The sequence below is a fragment of the Pseudophryne corroboree genome, chromosome 9 (genome assembly GCF_028390025.1).
Source record: "Pseudophryne corroboree isolate aPseCor3 chromosome 9, aPseCor3.hap2, whole genome shotgun sequence".
NCBI classification, from domain to species: Eukaryota; Metazoa; Chordata; class Amphibia; order Anura; family Myobatrachidae; genus Pseudophryne; species Pseudophryne corroboree.
Genome location: NC_086452.1, coordinates 446479889 through 446505380, shown reverse-complemented (window position 1 = coordinate 446505380; position 25492 = coordinate 446479889). Strand labels below are relative to the sequence as shown.

The 25492-nt window shown below is 50.4% G+C and overlaps 1 protein-coding gene across 1 annotated transcript in view; it reads right to left on the bottom strand.

Moving 5' to 3' along the window:
* LOC134958846 (collagen alpha-1(VII) chain-like) overlaps positions 1-19975 on the bottom strand; it is a 56485-nt gene extending 36510 nt beyond the window's left edge. Inside the window, exon 1 of the mRNA XM_063941554.1 lies at positions 19918-19975. Coding sequence (XP_063797624.1) covers positions 19918-19975 — 58 coding nt within the window. The remainder of the gene's footprint in view (positions 1-19917) is intronic.
* Positions 19976-25492: the final 5517 nt, after the last annotated feature.

Genomic DNA, 25492 nt, shown 5'->3' with positions numbered 1-25492 from the left:
TCAAAACCAGCCGGTACTGATCCAATCAGACAACATCACGGCAGTCGCCCATGTAAACCGACAGGGCGGGGCGATGGCAGAAGCCACAAGGATTCTCCGATGGGCGGAAAATCACGTCTTAGCACTGTCAGCAGTGTTCATTCCGGGAGTGGACAACTGGGAAGCAGACTTCCTCAGCAGACACGACCGACACCCGGGAGAGTGGGGACTTCATCCAGAAGTCTTCCAACTGTTGGTAAACCGTTGGGAAAGGCCACAGGTGGACATGATGGCGTCCCGCCTAAACAAAAAACTAGATATTGCGCCAGGTCAAGGGACCCTCAGGCGATAGCTGCGGACGCTCTAGTGACACCGTGGGTGTACCAGTCGGTCTATGTGTTCCCTTCTCTGCCCCTCATACCAAAGGTACTGAGAATAATAAGAAGGCGAGGAGTAAGAACGATACTCGTGGTTCCGGATTGGCCAAGAAGAGCTTGGTACCCGGAACTTCAAGAAATGTTATCAGAGGACCCATGGCCTCTACCGCTCAGACAGGATCTGCTACAGCAGGGGCCCTGTCTGTTTCAAGACTTACCGCGACTGCGTTTGACGGCATGGCGGTTGAATTCCGGATCCTAAAGGAAAAGGGCATTCCGGAGAAAGTAATTCCTACGCTGATAAAAGCCAGGAAAGAAGTAACCGCAAACCATTATCACCGCATTTGGCGAAAATATGTTGCGTGGTGTGAGGCCGGGAAGGCCCCTACAGAGGAATTTCAGCTGGGTCGTTTTCTGCACTTCCTACAGTCAGGAGTGACTATGGGTCTAAAATTGGGTTCCATTAAGGTCCAGATTTCGGCTCTGTCGATTTTCTTCCAGAAAGAACTGGCTTCACTACCTGAAGTTCAGACTTTTGTAAAGGGAGTGCTTCATATTCAGCCCCCTTTTGTGCCTCCTGTGGCACCTTGGGATCTCAATGTGGTGTTGAGTTTCCTAAAATCTCATTGGTTTGAACCACTTAAAACCGTGGATCTCAAATATCTCACGTGGAAAGTGGTCATGTTATTGGCCTTGGCTTCGGCCAGGCGTGTGTCAGAATTGGCGGCTTTGTCATGTAAAAGCCCTTATCTGATTTTCCATATGGATAGGGCAGAATTGAGGACTCGTCCCCAATTTCTCCCTAAGGTGGTATCAGCTTTTCACTTGAACCAACCTATTGTGGTGCCTGCGGCTACTAAGGACTTGGAGGATTCCAAGTTACTGGACGTAGTCAGGGCCTTGAAAATTTATGTTTCCAGGACGGCTGGAGTCAGGAAAACTGACTCGCTTTTTATCCTGTATGCACCCAACAAAATAGGTGCTCCTGCTTCTAAGCAGACTATTGCTCGCTGGATTTGTAGCACAATTCAGCTGGCGCATTCTGCGGCTGGATTGCCGCATTCCTAAATCAGTAAAAGCCCATTCCACGAGGAAGGTGGGCTCATCTTGGGCGGCTGCCCGAGGGGTCTCGGCTTTACAACTTTGCCGAGCTGCTACTTGGTCAGGGGCAAACACGTTTGCTAAATTCTACAAATTTGATACCCTGGCTGAGGAGGACCTTGAGTTCTCTCATTCGGTGCTGCAGAGTCATCCGCACTCTCCCGCCCGTTTGGGAGCTTTGGTATAATCCCCATGGTCCTTACGGAGTCCCCAGCATCCACTAGGACGTCAGAGAAAATAAGAATTTACTCACCGGTAATTCTATTTCTCGTAGTCCGTAGTGGATGCTGGGCGCCCATCCCAAGTGCGGATTGTCTGCAATACTTGTATATAGTTATTGCCTAACTAAAGGGTTATTGTTGAGCCATCTGTTGAGAGGGTCAGTTGTATTTCATACTGTTAACTGGGTTAAATATCACGAGTTATACGTGTGATTGGTGTGGCTGGTATGAGTCTTACCCGGGATTCAAATCCTTCCTTATTGTGTCAGCTCTTCCGGGCACAGTATCCTAACTGAGGTCTGGAGGAGGGGCATAGAGGGAGGAGCCAGTGCACACCAGGTAGTACCAAATCTTTCTTTTAGTGTGCCCAGTCTCCTGCGGAGCCGTCTATTCCCCATGGTCCTTACGGAGTCCCCAGCATCCACTACGGACTAAGAGAAATAGAATTACCGGTGAGTAAATTCTTATTTTTTGGTGGCTGTTCCCGAATATGGATAAAAAGGACCTTGGTGGTCATTCTGAGTTGATCGCTAGCTGAATTTGTTTGTAGCACTGCGATAGGGCTAAAAACCGGAAGTTCTGCATATGCAGCGCAATGTGCACACGTGACGTACGGGCACAACAAACTATTTAGTTTATCTTACGTCCTAGAGGATGCTGGGGACTCCAAAAGGACCATGGGCAGAGCCGGCCCTAGCCAATTTGATGCCCTAGGCAAAATTTTGTCTGGTGCCCCCTAGCTCCGCCGCTAGTTCTGCATCTGTACCTGCAATGCTCAGGTAGTGGGGCCCACCGGGGGGTTACCCTGTGGGCCAGTTCAACTCTGCACAATGCCACACAGTAATGACCATAATACATATAATTCCACACAGTAAAGGAACCTTACACATATGCCCCACATTAGTAATGCCCATAATACACATAATGCCACACAGTAATGCACCTTACACATATGCCCCACATTAGTAATGCCCATAATACACATATACTGCCACAGATACTGCCACACTTGCTGGTTATACAAAAAGATCAGTATCAAACATGTAGAAACTGTCCATTCTCTTCACTATTCAGTGTGTTTGCTGGTGTCTGTTACTCCCGTTAACTGCGTGCACTTTACTTTATACTGTGGGAGCTAAATGCTCTGCCCTCCAGTCTGATGTGTCCAAAAGTCACGCTGCACTGATGTTTCATATAGAAATACCACAACGCAACTTACTGACCACGTTACAGTGCTAGATGGCAGGGGAATTTTACGGTATGGACTGACTAGGAAATAAAGTGTGGGGAGAACACTGCCCATGTTATGTCCCTGCAGACACCTGGGGTTTGCACAGGGATAAGGGACACACACAGGATGGCAGGGTCCCCCTCCCCCATGTGCACAAGCAGTATAGGTGATGTCAGGTTTCTGTGAAGCAGTCTTCCAAAATACACATGTGTTATCATAAGAAGCCATCCAGTAATAACCTTATATAGTCAGTAAAAATGTCACAGGTCCAGGAATTGCATTTACTGGGCTTCTGCTGTCTGTCTGAGGTCTCACAAGTCAGGGGCATTCAAGCATGTCAGAGGAAGTTTAAGGCACAGTGTGCATTTTTTTTGACAAATGTAAACAGCAGTGTATACAAGTACTGATTGAATACATTTGGAAAGTAACAGTTAGTTTGCGGACTGTCCCTCTCAGCATGAGATACTGCAGGGACATGCTTGGATGCCCCTAGACATGCTTGAATGCCCTAGGCAAATGCCTAGCCTGCCTATAGCTAAGGCCGGCTCTGACCATGGGGTATAGACGGGATACGCAGGAGGCATGGGCACACTAAAAAGACTTTGACTGGGTGTAAACTGGCTCCTCCCTCTATGCCCCTCCTCCAGACCTCAGTTAGATTCTGTGCCCAGGAGTGACTGGACACACACTAGGGGAGCTCTACAGAGTTTCTCTGGAAAGTCTTTTGTTAGGTTTTTTATTTTCAGGGAGACCTGCTGGCTACAGGCTCCCTGCATCGTAGGACTGAGGGGAGAGAAGTCAGACCTACTTCTTCTTAGTTCAAAGGCTCTGCTTAGGCTACTGGACACCATTAGCTCCAGAGGGTTCGATCACTTGGTGCGCCTAGCTGCTTGTTCCCAGAGCCGCGCCGTCACCCCCCCTCACAGAAGCCAGAAGAAAGAAGCCGGGTGAGTATTAGAAGAACAGAAGGCTTCAGATGGCAGAAGACTTCAGTGACGGAGGTACAGCACAGCTGTAGCGCTGCGCTCCATGCTCCCACACACCCACCAACGATACAGGGTGCAGGGCGCTGGAGGGGGAGCGCCCTGGGCAGCAGTTACTGAAGGCTTTGTGTGCACTGGCAAAGGCAGATACGGTGCCCGGGCAATGTTTACATTACCCCCGCCAGTATAAAAAAATAAAAATTTGAGCGGGACTACAGCGCGTCGGGAAGGGGCGGGGCTTAGCCACACAGCTCACCAGTGCCATTTTCTCTCTCCACAGCCGCTGCAGAGACGCTGACCCGGACCTCCAAGCTCCTTACAAGTAACAAGGGAGCAAAACGGGGGGGGGGGGGGGGGGGGGGAGCCACTTGCAATTTGGTGCTTGTTATCTTTATTTTACAGCGCAAACCACATATATTATTTATTTGTAGTATATGGGCGCTGGGGTGTGAGCTGGCATACTCCCTCTGTGTTTCTCTCTCCAGGCTTCCCTGTGGGTCTGTCCCCTTGATTTGGCCAGTGTGAGTGTGGGTGTGTCGGTACTACGTGTCGACATGTCTGAGGCTGAGTGTTCCTCCCCGGAGGAAGTTACTGGGGGCGCAGAAAAGGATTTGGGAATGACTCTGTCGGCACAGCCGACGCTGATTGGGTGAATATGTTGAGTACACTGAATGCAAATGTGGCGTTATTGTCTAAGAGGCTGGATAAATCTGATTCTCAGACACAAACATGGAGAAAATCCATGGAGGACGCTTTGTCTCAGGTACAGACCTCCTTAGGGTCACAAAAACGGTCATTTACCCAGATGGCAGATACAGATACCGACACAGACTCTGATTCCGATGTCGATTTCAATGAGGCTACTTTACATCCAAGGGTAGTTAGGAGTATTCAGTACATGATTGTGGCTATTAAAGATGTTTTACATATCTCTGAGGAACCTGCTGTTCCAGACACAAGGGTTTGCTTATTTAAAGGGAAAAAGCCTGAGGTGAAGTTTCCCCCCTCCCATGAACTGAACGCTCTTTGTGAAAAGGCTTGGGAGTCGCCTGACAAAAGGTGGCAGATTCCCAAGAGAATTTTTATGGCATATCCTTTCCCCTCTGACGACAGGGAGAAATGGGAGTCGTCTCCCAATGTGGACAAGGCTCTATCCCGATTGTCCAAGAAGGTGGCGCTTCCATCTCCTGACACGGCTGCTCTCAAGGATCCGGCGGATCGCAAGCTGGAGACGACATTGAAGGCCATTTTCGTTAATACTGGTGCATTGCTCAGACCTGCTGTGGCGTCTGTATGGGTGAGTAGTGCTATTGCTAAGTGGGCTGATAATTTAGCTTCTGATATGGATACCCTTGATAAGGATAACATTCTTTTGACTCTTGGTTATATCAGGGACGCTGCAGATTACCTAAAGGATGCGGCGAGGGATGTTGGCCTCTTGGGATCAAGAGCCAATGCCATGGCGGTCTCGGCCAGGAGGGCGCTGTGGATTCATCAATGGAATGCTGATGCCGACTCCAAGAAAAATATGGAAGCTCTCCCTTTTAAAGGTAGTGTCTTGTTTGGTGACGGCTTTGCTGACCTGGTGTCTACCGCTACTGCGGGTAAGTCATCTTTTCTTCCTTATGTTCCCACACAACAGAAAAAGGCGCCCCATCATCAGATGCAGTCCTTTCGGCCTAATAAATACAAAAAAGGAAAGGGCTCATCCTTCCTCGCTTCAAAGGGTAGAGGAAGGGGAAAGAGGTCGCCTGCCATGTCAGGCACCCAGGACCATGACGCTGGAGCTCCCCTGCGGGAGTCCGTGCCTATGGGGGGCCGTCTCCGATTCTTCAGCCAGGTCTGGTTTCAATCGGCCCTGGATCTTTGGGTCTTAGACATAGTGTCCCAAGGATAGAAACTGGAGTTTCAGGAGTTACCCCCCCCCCCGCGCCGCTTTTTCAAGTCGGCCCTGCCAGTTTCTCTTCCAGAAAGAGTAGTTGTAAATGCTGCGATACAAAAGCTGTGTCAACGGAGGGTCATTGTACCGGTTCCCCCGTCCCAACGGGGGGAAGGGTTCTATTCGAGCCTTTTTGTCGTGCCGAAGCCGGACGGCTCGGTCAGACCGATTCTGAACCTAAAATCCCTCAATCCATACTTGAAAACTTTCAAGTTCAAGATGGAATCTCTTCGAGCTGTGATCTCCAGCCTAGAAGGGGGGGATTTTATGGCGTCAGTCGACATAAAGGATGCCTACTTACACGTCCCGATATATCCTCCTCATCAGGCCTTCCTGAGATTTGCGGTGCAGGATTGTGTTATGCACTCCAGTGTCTGCAGGAATGTACTGGTGTTTGAACTGTTATGCAAAACAGATGGACTCACAGACAAACTGGGGGATATGACATAACGTACACAGAAGGTGATAGGGTAACAAAATACACACAAAGTGAACAGAGAAGCCCAGAGGCTAAGGAACTGGGTATCTCCCTTGTATTAGAACTGCTCAGATGGAAAAGCAAGATGTTGTGTTTTAATACGTAGAGAACCCGAAATGCTGTTGCTAAGGGCAACAGCAAAACCCTAAAGGGTTACCAACGGGTGTGGCAGTAAACTCCTTGGTCAGAGATGGAATGATAGACACAAGGAGAATCTCCACAATCCTAATTCTCACTTGCAGTGCACAGGTTTTAGCTTACTGCCACTAAACTGACCCCTGACACCTAGCACAGTGAGACAGGATTAGACAGGCAAGTCTTAGAATACAGCCGCAAACTTGCTAAGTTCACAGAGTAGTAACAGAACCCCAGCAAGCTAAACGACTGACTCCAGTCTTACTGCTAGGTCTGGATTGGCAGAGTGTAATACCAAATCCCCAGGCCTATTTGCAGTAAGCAACAAACAAATACAAAGCTACACAGTACTGGCTAACTTTCATGAACTGACTAACCAACAAAGATTCAGCAGCATCTGCTTACCCTGAAAAGAGGCCTTATAAAGCAGGTGCTGTCCACGCCCCACTCAGACCTCACAGACTGTGAGCACAAAAACCAGCACCGGATCCCCTGCCGTGCACAGAGCCTATAACCACTGCACAGCAAAAGACCCGAACCGGAGTATCAGCTGCGCTCAGGTTACTCCACTAGCACTTGTCTCCCGGTTGCCATGACGACGTGGCAGCACAGGGCAGGAGACCCTAACAGTACCCCCCCTCTGACGAGGGGTCAAAGAACCCCTACCACCGGGTTTATCGGGGAACTGCGAGAAGAAAGAGCGTATCAGTCTGGGGGCATGAAGATCACAACTGCGCACCCACGACCGCTCCTCCGGGCCATACCCCTTCCAGTGCACCAAAAATGACAGCCGACCCCGAACCACCTTGGAGTCAAGAATCCTTTCAACAACAAACTCCCTCTGGCCACATATCAGAAGAGGGGAAGGTCTTCCACTGGAAGAAGGATTACTAATCGCCCGTTTTAAAAGGGAACAATGAAATGTTTTATTGATACCCAAAGAACGGGGCAGATCTAACTGAAATGCCACCGGATTGATAACCCTGGTGATCTTATAAGGGCCGATGAACCGGGGCCCTAACTTATGAGATGGCTGTCTCAACTTCAAATTCTTGGTAGACAACCAGACGAAGTCTCCTAATTTGAAGCTGCAGGGTCTTTTCCGCTTATTAAAAATCCTTTTGGTCACTAATGACACAGACACAAGGGCTTTCTTCACTTTCCGCCAAATACCTCTAAGGACCGAAACCACAGAGGAACCACCAGGCGTGGAGTCCAGGGGGTCAAAAGAATTGGCCTTAGGATGATGCCCATACACACAAAGGAAGGGAGAGATCCCTGTAGCAGAGTGAGCCGCGTTGTTATAGGCAAACTCCGCCATGGACAGATGAGCAACCCAGTCAGTCTGACACTTGGAGACATAACACCTGAGGAACTGCTCCAAGGACTGGTTCACCCTTTCAGTCTGCCCATTAGACTGCGGATGGTAGCCTGACGACAAGCTGACAGAAATCTGGAGATCGGAACAAAATGCCCTCCAGAATTTGGCCACAAACTGGGATCCGCGGTCAGAGACCACATCAAGTGGCAACCCGTGGAGACGCACAACATGCAGCATAAATAATTCAGACAGGCGTCTGGCTGATGGCAGCCCAACCAGTGGAACGAAGTGCGCCATCTTCGAAAACCTGTCAACGACAACCCAGATGGCTGTCATCCCCGAGGATTTGGGCAAGTCCACCACAAAATCCATTGAAATGTGGGTCCATGGCTTAGATGGGATAGAGAGTGGATGTAATGGGCCAACAGGAACCCCTCTAGGAGTCTTATTTCGGGCACAGATGTCACATGCCCGAACCCACTGATCCACATCCTTAGCCACCGAGGGCCACCACACCGCCCTAGATAGCAACTCCCGAGTTCTGGCAATACCCGGGTGACCTGCCAACTTCTTGGCATGGAATTCCATGAACACTCGCTGTCTTAACCTAGGAGGCACAAACAAAAGACCTACCGGAAGGTCTGGAGGAGCCTGCTCCTGTGCTCTAAGGACTAATGATAAGAGGTCCTGGGTAATGCCCACTTTAATACATGATGGGGAAACAATGGGCAACGGCTCCTCGGTGGTCTCCTGGATTGGAGCAAAACTCCGCGAGAGCGCATCAGCCTTGATGTTTTTTGACCCAGGGCGATATGTTATCAAAAAATTAAAGCGAGCAAAAAACAAAGCCCATCGTGCCTGCCTGGCATTGAGACGCTTCGCTGACTCTAAATATGCCAGATTCTTATGGTCAGTGAGAATTGAGACCACAAACTTAGCCCCCTCAAGCCAGTGTCTCCACTCCTCGAGTGCATCCTTAATAGCCAACAATTCCCGGTTACCCACGTCATAATTCATTTCGGCAGGCGAAAATTTACGGGAAAAGTAAGCACAGGGATGAAGGCGATTATCAGACCCTCCCATCTGAGAAAGCACTGCCCCAATACCCATCTCAGAGGCATCCACCTCCACCACAAAAGGACGCTCTGGATCTGGGTGTCGCAGCACCTTGGCCGAAACAAATGCCCTTTTGAGACGGGCAAAAGCCGCTTTAGCCTCACAAGACCAGTGAGCAACATCCGCCCCTTTCTTAGTGAGTGCCACCAAGGGCGCCACTATAGACGAAAATCCAGCGATAAATCGTCTATAAAAATTTGCAAAGCCCAGGAAACGCTGAAGCGCCTTCAAACTAGTGGGCTGCACCCAATCCAGGACTGCCTGTACCTTGGAACCCTCCATTTGGAAACCTTCTGGGGAGATAATATATCCTAGAAATGCGATTTGCTGAACTTCAAATTCGCACTTCTCCAGCTTCGCCCCAAGCCGGTGGTCTCTGAGTTTCTGGAGGACTAAGCGTACATGCTTCTGATGTTCCTCCAGGGAATGGGAGAAGATTAGGATGTCATCTAAGTATACAACTACGAATCTATCCAAATATTCCCTGAGCACATCATTCATGAAATCCTGGAAGACTGCCGGGGCATTACAGAGCCCAAAAGGCATCACCAAATATTCATAATGCCCTGAGTGGGTATTAAAGGCAGTCTTCCATTCATCCCCCTCTCTTATTCGGATTAGATTGTACGCACCGCGTAGGTCAATCTTAGAAAAAATGGTGGCAGTACGAAGCTGGTCAAACAAGACCGGAATGAGAGGCAGTGGGTATGAGTTTTTAATCGTGATACGGTTCAATTCCCTGAAGTCGATGCAGGGTCGCAACGAACCGTCCTTTTTACCCACGAAGAAGAACCCCGACCCAACTGGAGACTGTGAAGGTCTGATAAATCCCTTAGCCAAGTTCTCCTGAATGTACTCTGCCATAGCCTGAGTCTCAGGACGTGACAGGGAGTACAACCTGCTCTTGGGAAGCTTAGCATTTGGCAACAAATCAATGGCACAGTCATAGGGGCGATGGGGAGGTAGTACCTCTGCAACTTTTTTGGAGAACACGTCCGCAAAATCTGCATAACACTCTGGCAATCCTGGCAAACTTAGCTGCGAGAGCCTGACTGGAAGGCTCAAGCAACTCCTGAAACAATCAGTACCCCAACTAAGAATCTCCCCAGAGACCCAGTCAAATTGAGGATTGTGGGCCCTTAACCAGGGTAACCCCAACACCAATGGGGCAAAAGTACAGACAGTCACATAAAAGGACAATTTTTCAGAGTGTGTGGCTCCAATAAACAAAGAAATCTGGCTAGTGCAAGAGGTCATTTTACCTTGGGATAATGGTTCCCCGTTTAACCCACAAATCTCAATTTCCGATGCCAAGGGTACTAAGGGAACAGAGTGTTTCAGGGCGAATTGGCGGTCCATAAAAACCCAGTCGGCCCCACTGTCCACAAAGGCCTCAGTCTTGACAGTTTGACCGAGGATCTTCAAGGTCACCGGAATGATAAAAGTCTTCTTGGGAAATTCTGACTTCTGGCCTGACAGGATATTTCCCATCACCCTCAGGCCCTGAAGTTTTCCGGCTTTTCTGGGCATGATACTACCACATGACCTTTATTCCCACAGTACAAACACAACCCCTGCTGTCTCCTCCGCGTCTTCTCACGCGAGGAGAGGCGGGTAGCCCCAATCTGCATAGGCTCCTCAGAAAATTCCTCAGAGTCTGAGGTTCCCTTGGGAAGGAAGGAAATCTCAGTCTCCCTTTCAAGCCTACGCTCTATCAGCCGTCTATCCACCCGGATGGATAACTGCATGAGCTGATCCAAGCTATCAGGCAAGGGATATTGTACCAGTTGGTCCTTTATCTGGTTAGAAAGACCTCTTCGGTACTGGTGTCTCAGGGCTGGGTCATTCCACTGGGTATCATGGGCCAACCTCCGAAACTCCGTACAGTAAACCTCAACTGGCCTTCGCCCTTGCTTAAGGATCGAAATCTGAGCCTCGGCTGAGGCCGTCTTGTCAGGGTCATCATACAACATGCCCAGTGCCGTAAAAAAAGCATCAACACTTTTAAGCGACGGACAGTCAGGCTGCAACCCATATGCCCAGACCTGTGGGTCTCCTTGTAGCAAGGAAATCACTATGCCCACCCGCTGAATCTCCGACCCAGAAGACTGAGGCCTAAGCCGGAAGTATAGCTTGCAGCTCTCCTTGAAACAAAAGAACTGCGAGCGATCTCCAGAAAAACGATCCGGGAGATTTACTTTCGGCTCCTTAACCCCTGCAAGTGCTGCTGCTGCGGGAGCTCCGCCAGCAGCCTGGGAGGTGTGCATTTTAATGGACAAATCATTAAATTGTCGAGTCAGGACCTGCACCTGATCGACCACCTGTTGCAACGTATTTTGAGGGGTATGCTCCATATTCCCACAAAATTTCAACAGGAGTATTAGGCTGCTGAATATGTTATGCACTCCAGTGTCTGCAGGAATGTACTGGTGTTTGAACTGTTATGCAAAACAGATGGACTCACAGACAAACTGGGGGATATGACATAACGTACACAGAAGGTGATAGGGTAACAAAATACACACAAAGTGAACAGAGAAGCCCAGAGGCTAAGGAACTGGGTATCTCCCTTGTATTAGAACTGCTCAGATGGAAAAGCAAGATGTTGTGTTTTAATACGTAGAGAACCCGAAATGCTGTTGCTAAGGGCAACAGCAAAACCCTAAAGGGTTACCAACGGGTGTGGCAGTAAACTCCTTGGTCAGAGATGGAATGATAGACACAAGGAGAATCTCCACAATCCTAATTCTCACTTGCAGTGCACAGGTTTTAGCTTACTGCCACTAAACTGACCCCTGACACCTAGCACAGTGAGACAGGATTAGACAGGCAAGTCTTAGAATACAGCCGCAAACTTGCTAAGTTCACAGAGTAGTAACAGAACCCCAGCAAGCTAAACGACTGACTCCAGTCTTACTGCTAGGTCTGGATTGGCAGAGTGTAATACCAAATCCCCAGGCCTATTTGCAGTAAGCAACAAACAAATACAAAGCTACACAGTACTGGCTAACTTTCATGAACTGACTAACCAACAAAGATTCAGCAGCATCTGCTTACCCTGAAAAGAGGCCTTATAAAGCAGGTGCTGTCCACGCCCCACTCAGACCTCACAGACTGTGAGCACAAAAACCAGCACCGGATCCCCTGCCGTGCACAGAGCCTATAACCACTGCACAGCAAAAGACCCGAACCGGAGTATCAGCTGCGCTCAGGTTACTCCACTAGCACTTGTCTCCCGGTTGCCATGACGACGTGGCAGCACAGGGCAGGAGACCCTAACAGATTGTCATTACCAATTTCAGACGTTGCCGTTTGGGCTTTCCACGTAATTACCAAGGTAATGGCGGAAATGATGGTACTCCTTCGCAAGCAAGGGGTCACAATTATCCCGTACTTGGACGATCTCCTGATAAAGGCGAGATCAAAGGAAGTTGTTAAGAAATGTGGAACTCTCCCTGTCGGTTCTGCGACATCACGGTTGGATTCTAAATTTGCCAAAGTCTCATTTGATCCCGACAACTCGGCTGCCCTTCCTGGGCATGATCCTAGACACAGAGCTTCAGAGAGTGTTTCTTCTGGTGGACAAAACTCTGGAAATACAGACCATGGTCAAGGAGCTTCTGAGGCCGACAAGAGTGTTGATTCATCAATGCACTCGAGTGCTAGGGAAGATGGTTGCGGCGTACGAAGCCATTCCGTTTGGCAGGTTTCATGCCCGGGTGTTTCAGTGGGATCTGCTGAACAAATGGTCCGGGTCTCACCTGCACATGCACCGGAAAATAAGTCTATCTTCCAGGGCCAGGATTTCTCTCCTGTGGTGGCTGCAAGGTTCTCACCTTCTAGAGGGACGCCGATTTGGAATCCAGGACTGGGTCCTGCTGACCACAGATGCAAGTCTCCGAGGCTGGGGCGCAGTCACGCAAGGAAGAAGTTTCCAGGGAAAATGGTCAAGCCAGGAATCTTGTCTCCACATAAATGTTCTCGAGTTAAGAGCCATTTACAACGGCCTCCTGCAAGCGAAGAACCTTCTTCAGGGTCTCCCTGTCCTGATCCAGTCGAACAACATAACAGCGGTGGGGTACGTAAACCGCCAAGGCGGAACAAGGAGCAGGGCACCAATGGCGGAGGTCACAAGAATTCTCCGCTGGGCGGAACAGCACGTGAGCGCTCTGTCAGCAGTCTTCCTCCCGGGCGTGGACAACAGGGAAGCAGACTTCCTCAGCAGACACGATCTCCATCCAGGAGAGTGGGCTCTTCATCAAGAGGTATTTGCAGAAGCGACAAGGCTTTGGGGAATTCCTCAGATAGACATGATGGCGTCTCGCCTCAACAAGAAGCTTCCGAAGTATTGTTCCAGGTCGAGGGACCCCCAAGCCTGTGCAGTGGACACCCTGGTAACTCCGTGGGTGTTTCAGTCGGTGTATGTGTTCCCTCCGCTTCCTCTCATTCCAAAGGTATTGAGGATCATAAGACGAACAAGGGTTCAGGCAATACTCGTCGTTCAGGAATTACTAGTAGAAGATCCTTGGCCACTTCCTTTAAGAGAGGACCTGTTACTGCAGGGGCCCTGCGTATTTCTGGACTTACAGCGGCTGCGTTTGACGGCGTGGAAGTTGAGCGCCAAATCCTAGCTCGGAAGGGTATTCCCGGGGAGGTCATCCCCACTCTCCTTAAGGCTAGGAAGGAGGTCACGGCAAAACATTATCACCGTATTTGGAGAAAGTATGTGTCATGGTGTGAAACCAAAGCAGCTCCTGCGGAGGAGTTTCACTTGGGTCATTTCCTCCATTTTTTGCAGGCGGGCGTGGATGCAGGCCTGAAATTAGGTTCCATCAAAGTGCAGATTTCGGCTTTATCTATTTTCTTTCAAAAGGAATTGGCTGTCCTTCCTGAGGTTCAGACTTTCGTGAAAGGAGTGCGGCATACCATACCCATCCTCCATTTGTGCCACCCGTGACACCATGGGATCTTGAAGTGGTGCTGCAGTTTCTTATGTCTCACTGGTTTGAACCTTTGCGTAAGGTTGAGTTAAAGTTTCTCACTTGGAAAGTGGTCATGCTTTTGGCTTTGGCGTCTGCCAGACGAGTGTCTGAATTGGCGGCTTTGTCTCACAAGAGCCCATATTTGATTTTTCATGTGGATAGAGCGGAATTGAGGACTCGTCAACAATTTCTGCCGAAGGTGGTTTCTTCGTTTCACATAAATCAACCTATTGTGTGGTACCTGTGGCTACGGATGCTGTGGCAGTCCCAAAATCTCTTGATGTCGTAAGAGCTTTGAAAATTTATGTCGCCAGAACGGCTCTCACTAGGAAGACAGAGGCTCTGTTTGTCCTGTATGCTTCCAACAAGATTGGAAATCCTGCTTCCAAGCAGACTATTGCACGCTGGATTTGTAATACGATTCAGCACGCTCATTCTTCGGCTGGGCTGCCGTTACCGAAGTCAGTAAAGGCCCATTCCACCAGGAAGGTGGGCTCTTCTTGTGCGGCTGCACGAGGGGTCTCGGCACTTCAACTTTGCCAAGCAGCTACGTGGTCGGGTTCAAACACTTTTGCTAGGTTCTATAAGTTTGATACCCTGGCTGAGAAGGACCTCATGTTTGCTCAATCGGTGCTGCAAAGTCATCCGCACTCTCCCACCCGGTCTGGAGCTTTGGTATAGACCCCATGGTCCTTTTGGAGTCCCCAGCATCCTCTAGGACGTAAGAGAAAATAGGATTTTAATACCTACCGGTAAATCCTTTTCTCCTAGTCCGTAGAGGATGCTGGGCGCCCATCCCAGTGCGGACTGTTACTTGCAGTGTCTTATTACTGGTTATTTTTGGTTACACGAGGTTTGTGTATCAGTTATATTCAGCTTGTTGCTGTTGTTAGTTCATACTGTTATCTGGTTATCCTGCTGATCCAGTTGTATGTTTGTGGTGTGAGCTGGTATGTCTCTCGCCCTTAGTTTAACAAAAATCCTTTCCTCGAAATATCCGTCTCTCCTGGGCACAGTTCCTATAACTGAGGTCTGGAGGAGGGGCATAGAGGGAGCCAGTTCACACCCAGTCAAAGTCTTTTTAGTGTGCCCATGTCTCCTGCGGATCCCGTCTATACCCCATGGTCCTTTTGGAGTGCCCAGCATCCTCTACGGACTAGGAGAAAAGGATTTACCGGTAGGTATTAAAATCCTATTTTTGCACAGGGTCTAGCAATGCATTTCAGTCGTACTGCTTGCCGCAGAGTGATTGACATGAAGTGGGCGTTTCTGGGTGGCAACTGACCATTTTCAGGGAGTGTGCGGAAAAACGCAGGTGTGCCAGAGAATACCGCAGCCGTGGCTGGAGAAACGCAGGCGTGGCAGGGCGAACGCTGTGCAGGTTTGTGACGTCAAATCCGGAACTGAATAGGCTGAAGTGATCGCAGCGCTGAGTAGATTTTGAGCTACTCTGAAACTACACAAAAAATGTTTGTAGCCGCTCTGCGATCCATTCGTTCGCACTTCTGCTAAGCTAACATACACTCCCAGTGGGCGGCGGCATAGCTTTTGCACAGCTGCTAAAAACTGCTAGCGAGCGTTCAACTCGGAATGACCACCCTTAGACGGACATACAGGATGAAGAACAGCAGGATAAGATCAAGGGATTTATTGGTGTGCTACCTCCACTGTCTCTCAACACTTCCCGTATGAATGTCAAAATGACCTCAGACAACTAAAAAGTAATTTAATCTCAATAACTGTCCATTTTAGGGCTTTATATGCAAGCACAGGCCGCTGCACATGCCCAGGAGACCACAGCACGGGTCATGGTAAAAGCAAGGTTCCTCAAATTTTGCTTTGAGCACGTGTTCCAGATACGAGTCTGGAGTCTGTAGATAGATGACCGGGAGGCATTTTCTTTTTTTTGAAATACTTTATTTATGCGTGGTCAGGTAGGTACAGAGAGCATACTGAAAATACATGGGACAGGCGGCCAACATAGCCAGTGTCCGGGGTAGACCACATTTTTCAAGCATATAACAAGATTAATCAGTGAGGGAGAGAGAATCAAGTTCAAACATGGGGTTTGGAGGGGGAGGGGGGAGGACCACATTTGTGTCTATACATGATGTATACCATGAGAACAAGTAAAGTCAGATTAAGAGGGGGGAGGAGATTCAGAAAGGGGGTGTGGACGGAGAGAGCAGCAGGGAGGAAGGGAAGTTAGAGCGGGGGGGTGGGGGGGTGGATTAGAGAGAATTGTCGGAGGGAGAGAGCGGTAGGCGCCCATGGGTCCCTGGGGGGGAGGGGGATGTTCTAAAGGAGGGGAGACTAGTTTCTACGTTCGGCGGCGAGCCAAGGAGCCCAAACCTGCTCGAAGACGTGGCCCCGGTCGTGGAGATAGTATGTGATCTTTTCCATTGAGGCGATGTGCCAAATTTTAGCTTTAAGGGAGAGTAGGGAAGGTGGGGAGGGGTTCTTCCAGTTGAGGGCAATCAATGATTTTGCTGCTGCTAAAAAATGTGAGGTTAGCTTTTGGGAGAATTTATTGAGGAGTGGGGGGGGGATAACATAGCAGGGAGGTCCAGGGGTCTTTCCGGACAGGAGGGTCTAGAAGTGAGTTAAGGAGGGAGTAGACCAAGTCCCAGAAGGGCACAATTACTGGGCAGGTCCACCATATGTGGAGCATAGTGCCTCTATCTCCGCAGTTTCTCCAACAGGACGGGGAGGAGGACGGGAAAATTTTGTTAAGTCGGTCGGGGGTGTAGTACCAGCGGTAGTAGATTTTGTAGGCCGTTTCCTTAAAGGCAGTGGCAATGGAGCTTTTAGCGATCCCCAGCCTCATGTCCTCCCAGTCCTCTGTTTCTGGAGGAGGTCCGAGGTCTTGTTCCCACGCGAGTTCATGGGGCCGGGAAGAAGGGAGGGAGGAGTCTAGTAGGAGAGAGTAGAGTTGGGAGATTATACCTTTGGAGGAATGGGAGTTGACGCATAGGGATTCAAAGGGAGTAAGGGCGCGGAGTAAGGCGGTAGAGGGGAAAGAGGCCAGAAAGTGGCGTATTTGTAGGTATTGGAAGGGGTTAAGTGGTTGTGAGGGAGTTTTCCGCTGGAGGTCGGGCAGGGACAACCATTGGCCTCGATCGGCAAAGTCCGTTGGAAATTTAAGGCCCAGTGTTGTCCACATTCGGGAACTCGTAACAGAGAGTCCGGAGGGAAACTTGGGGTTTTGCCAGATGGGGGTCAAGGGTGAGGGTATGGTAGTGAGACCCCAATTCAAAGAGAGAGCGTCCCATGTTTTGAGATTGAATTTGATGGTAGGGAGATGCTTAGAGGCTGGGGATCGAGAGGTGGGGGAGAGGCCCCATAGGGGGGACAGGTCTGGCATGGCCATGAAGGCTGCTTCGATGTCCAGCCAGGACACCGATCCTGGAGGAGCGTATGAGGTGACAATGTGGGATAGGTGGGAAGCAAGGTAGTATAGTTTGACGTCGGGAAGGCCTCTACCACCCGCGGAGGTTGGTCTTTTCAGAGTATTGGCGGCTATGCGGGGAGGTCTGTGGTTCCAAATAAAGCGTGTGAGGGCTCGTTGGATAGTGCGGAGGAAGGTGGTCGGGACTGCCACGGGAAGGGTCTGGAAAAGGTAGAGCCATTTGGGGAGAATGGTCATTTTAACCGCTATGATCCTGCCCAGCCACGAGATGAAAAGACTGTTCCAAGAGGTCAAGTCAGCTAGTGTTTTGGTAAGGAGGGGTGGAAAGTTTTCTCGGAAGAGGCAGTCGTATCGAGAGGTTAGGTATATCCCTAAGTATTTGATCTTCGTGGGTTGCCATTTAAAATTGAAGTTGGTACGGAGGGACTCGGCCTCACGCTGGGGGGTATGAAGCATCATGGCCTCAGATTTGGAATAGTTGATTTTATATCCTGACATAAGACTGTAGGCTTGTAGTAGAGAGAATAGATTTGGGAGTGAGATGAGGGGCTGGGATAGAGAGAGTAGGATGTCGTCTGCAAAGAGAGAAATTTTGGGATTTGTGGGGCCCACCTGTATACCGTGTATGTCCGGGTGTGCTCTAATTTGAGAAGCAAGTGGTTCTATAATGAGGGCAAATATTAGAGGGGAGAGAGGGCAGCCCTGACGTGTGCCGTTGGCAATACTAAGTGGGGCGGATGGGATACCATTGATAAGGACGGTGGCAGTGGGAGTGGAGTATAATGCTAGGATGCTTGTGAGAAAGCCGCCAGATAGGCCATAGGCCTCTAGGGCGGGTCTCAAGAAATCCCAGGAGATTCGGTCAAATGCTTTTTCGGCGTCTAAGGAGAGTATGATAGTGGGGGCTTTCCTGGAATTCGAGATATGTATGAGGTCAATAGCACGCCTGGTGTTGTCCCTTGCCTGGCGGCCCGGGATAAATCCTACTTGATCGTAGTGAACTAGGGAAGGGAGGTATGGGTTAAGACGGGTGGCCAGGATCTTGGCAAAAATTTTAAGGTCTAGGTTCAGGAGGGATATGGGGCGGTAGCTGGCGCAGTTAAGGGGATCTTTGCCTTCTTTGGGAATCACCACTATTCTGGCCTCTAGCATCTCAGGGGGAAAGAGGTCGCCCTGGACAACCCCATTAAAGAGAGAGTGCAGGTGTGGGGAGAGAAGGGCAGAGAATTTTTTGTAGTACAGAGCCGTAAACCCGTCCGGGCCCGGGGATTTGCCAGTTTTTTGCATGAGGATAGTCTGGGCGATCTCCTCCACCGTGATCTCCCTGTTGAGGGAGTCCAATGCGTCCTGGGGTAGTCTGGGTAGTTTGGAAGCAGAGAGGAAGTGGGAAATGAGGTCAGCGTGGGGTTGGGAGGGGGCACCCGGTGGGGGAGGCGGGAGGTTGTATAAATCAGTATAGTAAGATTGAAAAGCGGCTCTAATGGCTATGGGGTCTTGAACAAGTTGGTTGAGAGAGTTCCTGATAGTGACAATGTTGGTTGTGGCTCTCGTAGAGCGGAGTCGTGCCGCCAGAATCTTGTCCGCCTTGTCGCCCTTCTCATAAAAGGTCTGGCGAAGCCACTTAAGACGCTTGGCCACCCGTGTAGTGAGAAGAAGATCAAGTTCCGCCTTAATGGTGCGGAGTTCGGACAAGACCGTCGGGTCGGGAGACGCCTTGTGTAGGGTCTCGAGTGCGTGGAGTTTAATGGAGAGTCTATTGTATTGGGAGAGGGTTTGTTTTTTGACTTTTGAGGCAAGGCTAATGAGGTGCCCCCGAAGGACAGCCTTGTGTGCCAGCCAGAGGGTGGACCTAGAAATGTCGGGATGGTCATTCAAGGCGAAGTAATCAGAGATCATGTTTTGGAGGTGAGAGTTTATCTCAGGGTTGTGTAGGAGGGAATCGTTGAGACGCCATGTCATGGGGCGAGGGCGAGAAACCAAGCCTGTCAGGTCGCAGGATATGGGGGCGTGGTCGGACCAAATTAGTGGGTGAATATGGGCATCCCGGAGATTCAAGGCCAGATCATGGCTGAGCAGGATCATATCAATTCGGGAGTAGGAGTTATGTGGGGCGGAGTAGAAGGTGTAATCGCGGGCAGAGGGATCTTTTATCCTCCAAGAGTCATAGAGGAGTTGAGAGCGCATGAGACGGAGGAGGGATCTAGAGCGGAGGGAGTCCGAGGGGGAAGGGGCAGGGGAGGCGGTAGAACGATCTAGCTGTGGGTTGAGGACGGAGTTAAAGTCCCCTGCAAGTATGAGGTCGCCCCTTCGGACTCGTGTGAGGAGAGTATCCAGCCTTGTGAAGAATCGTTCCTGTCGTTGGTTAGGGGCGTAGACGTTGACCAGGGTGCATAAATTATTATTAAGTTTCCCCACCAGGACAAGGAATCGACCGTCTTTGTCGGTATGGGAGTCTAAGAGTTCGAAGGTGAGGTGACGGGCAAATAGGATCGCTACTCCACGTTTTTTGGCTGAGTGATCGCAGGCGTGAAAGGAGACAGGGAATGGTTTGCAATGGAGGGTAGGATGTGAGTCGTGTAGAAAGTGAGTTTCCTGTAGGAAGATCAAGTCGCCTCTGTGGTGTTTAAGGGAGGCAAACAGTTTACCTCTCTTTTGAGGGCTATTCAGACCCTTCACATTATGAGAAAGAACCCGGAGACCCATGGGGAAACAACAGCGAAGTAGGCAGATTAAAAAGAGCGGGAATGTTTAGAGATGTAGGAAGGGGGGGGGGAGATAGATTGGAGGTATATGAGGTGGGAAAGAGTGTGGTCCACGTAGGGAGGGGGGGGAGAGGAGACCGGAAGGGGTGGGAAGGTAGTTGGTCATCTGGCATTGGGGGCCAGGACCGGTAGAGCTGACAATGGGAGGGAGTACTAGGTGTCGGGTGAGCACCTAGGTCAGCGGTAGGGCGCGTGGCCCTGTGGGGGCGCGGCATGGGGCCCAGTTCGTGGATCACGAGCCGCTCGGGAAATAATCGTAGGCAAGCCTCCCCCGGGGGGAGCCTGAGGGAGAAAGCTAGAGAGAGGACAGGAAGAGAAGACAGCTGGAGCGCCAGCCCCGTGGGGCTAAGAAGAGGAGAAGGGGGGGGGGGGGGGGAGGATGGAATCACTTCAGGATAGAGACATTTGTAATTTTAGGCAGTTAGGCATTAAGATTCGCAACATTGAAACGTTTCAACAGGGGGCAACAATAAAGCATTTGTAAAACAGCAACTGAGGAAACAAGAGATCAGGTTACGGAGACCCTGAAGTAGCGTAAGATTTCTATTGGGAGAGTGCGACCAGGGGTGGTCGCCCCATTTTTGTGTGAAAAGCGGTTGTGTAGAGGGATGAGAGTTCTCAGGTAACTGGAGGTGGAGCTTGGGAGGTCGCGGAAGATGGGACCGTGATCCATTCTGAGCGAGGAGATTGGGGTGTGTCCCGTTGTGACCGCGGCGGGAAGCGCGGCGGGTGAGCATCTTGGTCAGGGGTGGAGATGCCCAGCCTGGAGAGGAGCGTTTGGGCCTCTGATTGATCTTTGGCTGTGAGAAGTTTCCCTTGATGCCATACGAGGATCCGGAAAGGGAAACCCCAGCGGTACTTCACGTTGTGGCGGGAGAGTAGGGAGGTAATGGGTTTAAAGTCCCTACGTTTAGCTAGAGTGAGCGGGGATAAGTCCTGAAAAATTTGAAGCGGGGTGTTTTGGAAAGTCACGGATCCTAATCTTCGGGCCTCCCTCATGACGGCTTCCTTTGCCGTGAAGTAATGTAGTCGGAGAATGACATCTCTGGGCTGGGAGGAGTCCTGGGAGCGGGGCCGCAGGGCCCTGTGGGCCCGGTCCAGGAGGAGATGTTCCTCAGGGGTGTCAGGCGATAGGTGTGCAAAGAGGCGTTTGAGGTAGAGCTCAAGGTGAGTAGGCTCGACCTCCTCGGGGATACCCCGGATCCGCAAATTATTTCTCCTTGCTCTGTTGTCTTGATCTTCATGCTCCTCCTTAAGGTGGGCGACATCTTGGCGGATTTGGTGAAGGTCGGTTTCAACCGTTTGCTGGAACGTTACCACCTCCTCGACCCTTCTTTCGAGTTGGTCAGTTCTGGAGCCGATGTCAGCGATATCTGATTTGAGGGAGTGTAGAGCTTGGACTGAGGATTTGATATCCCGCATCTCCTTAAGGAGGGAGAGGAAGTCTCTGCGGGTAAGGGGCGTATGATCGTCTTCCTCGGCTTCCGATTCGGAAGGGGCCTGGGAGGGCCCGGGAGTATCAGACTTGTTCATGGCCGGGGTGTTTTTTTTGGTTAGGAATGGTGTAAGATCGGACCCCTGGGATTTTTTATTACCTCTGGTCATCGTGGGAGTAGGGAGGGGGGGATAGACAGCAGGGGAGATGCTGGCGGCGGCGCTCCAGCGGTGAGACTCAGGACCGGGGAAGGCAGGCCGAGAGCATTACGGGTGCATTATATTGTAGTTATCTGTGTCCGGTCCATGGGGGTGACCCGTGGAGGGCCCGGAGGGTAGATATCCGGGGTTGAGAGGGGGACTCCCGTAGGGCCTCCACCGACCAGGAATCGCGGAGGCGTGCTCCGGGCACGGACCAGCCAGTGACCGGGGGGCAGCACCACTCAGCGGTGAGGGAGGTCTGCAGCCAGTAGCGGGAGGGGAGTCCACCGGCAGGGTCCGGAATAAGCTGTGATGAGCCCCAATGCAGAGGTAGGCCGGGTCTTTTGCAGGGTCGGAGGCCAGCAGCACGTCTGAACCCTATGGGGATGGTAGCTGAGAGGGGACGGAGGGTAGGTGCGGTGCTTCTCTGGGGAGTCCCCAGCAACCAGCAATGGCAGAGCTAGCTTGGGGGTGGTATGTTGTGTGGAGAGCAGAAGGGAAGGGCCTTTCCAGTGCTTGTGGGGGATCCCAACGTAGGTAGGTCGGGTCTGAGGCTCGCGGGCGGGCTGGCGTCAAACCTGTGGCCCCGGCTCCGGCCCACGGAGTAGGCCGCAGCTCGCCGCAGCACCAGGGATCGGGTCGCAGGGCAAGGGGCGCAGGGGGAGATATACTCTTGACTTACCCCGTCGCCCGACCTCGATCCCGGCTCCCTCCGGCCAGCGGGTCCGCAGTTCGAGCTCCGGGCTCCTCCGCCGGAGCTAGCGCCGTGCTCCGTGCAGGGACACAGGAGGCCTCAGCTGGTCAGATCGCCCTCCGGATCCACTTCAGGGTTGATGGAGGGCACGGGGGAGAAGGGAGAGAGGCGACGAGCTTCTTCGAGACGTCTGTCCCGGCCCGTCGATCCGGCCCAGCTCCAAACTCGAGCCCCAGGCTTTAGGCCGGGGGGAAGGCCGCAATCCGCAGGAGTGCTTAAAAGCACTCCCCGACTCCGCGGGTCCCCCACAGCAGATGCAGGTAGGTACAGAGGGTCCCTGTGAGGGAGCTGGGGCAGTCTGGCGGTGGTCGGTAAAGGATGGGGACTTACGTGGGCACCTTTCCAGGAGTCAAGATGGCGCCGCCAGGCTCACACCCTCCAGTGCCTGTATGACTGCCTCATGCAGCCCCAGCCCGCGGATAAAGCTCGGTGGTGGTATTAGTGGACGTCCCAGCAGCTTGTGTGGGGCCTCAGATGGTGTGCGGCGAGTGCTGGAGGCAGCGGCGGCCGCGTCCGGTCCCGGGAGCGGCACCACGTGATCGGCGCCGCGCTCTCCTGCACACGGAGTTAGACGCCGGGCCCGCGGGGAGCCGCCGCTCGTAGCAGCCCAGCGGGGGGGGGAGACTCACGGAGGTAAGGAGAGATATGTGGGGGCTCCAGGGATGGAGAGGATATCTCCGGTGAGGTTCTCCGCCGCAGGGCACCGCACTTCCGGTCCGGGGCAGCTCCAGACTCGAGGTCCCGGCTTCCACTGGCAGGGTAGGCCGCAACCCGCACGGGTCCAGGAGGCACCCGCCGGCTCCGCAACCACCTCACTCAGTGCTGGGGGAGCTCAAGCAGGTAAAGGGTAGGTAATTTCTAATTTGTTCGCTGTTTTGAGCAGTTAGAACTGCTACTAGGGCAGGAGCTCCGGGAGGCATTTTCATAAATGTTCAGATACATACTCCCTTTACCCCAACCAGCTCCCCCCACCCCTACCCCTCTAATACGTTATTCTGATTTTCAGTGTAATATGCATATATGTATACGCTCTTAGACCAAATAAAACAGAACACTTTATCATATAACCTGTTTTTATATGACAGTATTTTAAATGGTTCTTGCTTGGTTATTTCGTTTTATCTGTTGCTTTAAAACTGTATCCTATTTTTATTTTAATGCAGAGGAAACATTTATCATTCAAGTTTCAATCAAGAAGAAGCTCATCCTGAAACACGTTGAGCCTAATTGGATTTGATGCATTTTATTTGTTGTTGCCACCGGACTACCATATCCTGGAAGATCCCCCCTCCCCCAATGCAATCTGCAGATACCAGTGCAGTGATATTGCTCATGTTCCGCTAGCTATGGCCATGTTAAATGACATTTACTGCATATAATATAGCATCAAGTACATTTCCATATTCCCCCGTAATATACAAGCAAGCCCCCTCAAACAACTTTTCTTAAAGTTTTCAAAGAGGACAATCTGAACTCTTTGACCCTGTACTATCCCCCAAAAAGCTTTAATATTATCTGCCGCTGAGCTGTATATATGCTGTCATATTACATATCCTCAAAACAATTCCATGTACACTACCTCAAAATGTATTTCCTCCTTTTCATTCCAAATTCCTCAATTTGCTTGTTTACAACTAATTCCCATATTTTTCTCTCATACCCTTCTTGACCTGCTACAGTCGTGTTTCCAGGATAGCTTTCAATGTGGGCAACAATCTCCTAGAACTTCTGCTAAGCCAACGGGTCACTTCTCCAACTCAACCTCCAGAATTTCCTAATCTTTTGACATTGTTGTCCATGCTCTCCAACTACAAACCTTCACTATTGGCCGTTGTGGCTGTGTTATTTCCTGGTTCACTTCCTCTCCCTTCAACCACTTCTCCATTTCCCCATTAGGAGTTTCTGTCCTTTATCCTCTGCTCTTCTTGCTGTAAACCTTCTCCTTTGGTGAACTAAACAACTGCTTAGATCTTCAATCTCTACCTCCATTTCTTGTGATGACTCCTACATCTGTCTCTACAACCCCAATTTCTCTTCCACGCTCTTTTCTTGGTTGTCCAGATATTTCTCTGCTACCATCTCATGGATACCAAATACTACCTTAAGCTCAACATTTATCTTCTCCAAATCTTTCTCATCAATGACACAATGTTCCCTGGTCTACATCTCCACTGCATGGGTGTCACCCATGACCACTTACTCCTTCACTCACCATATTCATTCTTTTTCCCAGGCATGTTGCGTCCACCTTCACAACATTGCCAAAATACAACTCTTTCTCAGCTTAGATGCAACCAAAACTGTCATTCACTCATATTATCTGTTAGTCTCCCACCTTGACTACTGTAACTTCATCCAGTCTGCCATCCATCTTACTCATATTTTCCCCTTCAATCCATCCTCAATAGAGATTGATTTTCACCTCCCACTGTTCCTCTTCTATCTGTACACTTACTTCCTTATTGTGCTTAGTGTTCAACTAAGTTTTTGATATGATAATAAATATTCATGAGTGCAACCTATTAGCCGACTATGGACCAATGAGGCAAAGTTCCCTAGAGATGTCACTACTTCCATCAGTAATGGTTGAGGACACAAAATTACCACTTCCACTGTGTGAGACACTTAAATCTGTAGAAATGTGTATTAGATATAACAATTAATGTTTTTAAGTGTGTCTTGCATGGTCCTCCAGCTCTCGTGGGATTGTAACACCCATTAATACCCATCACTTAGCTGAAGAAGACAGACCAGAGATGCCGTTTCACCTTAGTTGATTAAATTGTCTTATCATAATAACTACGTTTTGAGACAAGGGACACACGACAGTCCGCACACCAATAGGACATCACAAAGGTTAATATTCACATCCTCCCATTAATATTAGTGCAGGCTGATGCTGCAAACAGTTTCCACATTCAATATTCTGTGAGTCTAATGACACAGCAGCAGAATCTAATTCTCCTTATTCAACTGCACCATCACCAATGTACAGTGGAGGCAGCCATTTTGGGGAAGCCTGTTTTCATGCCTCATTGATGAGACTGGTTTCTAGTGAATCCTAATGTA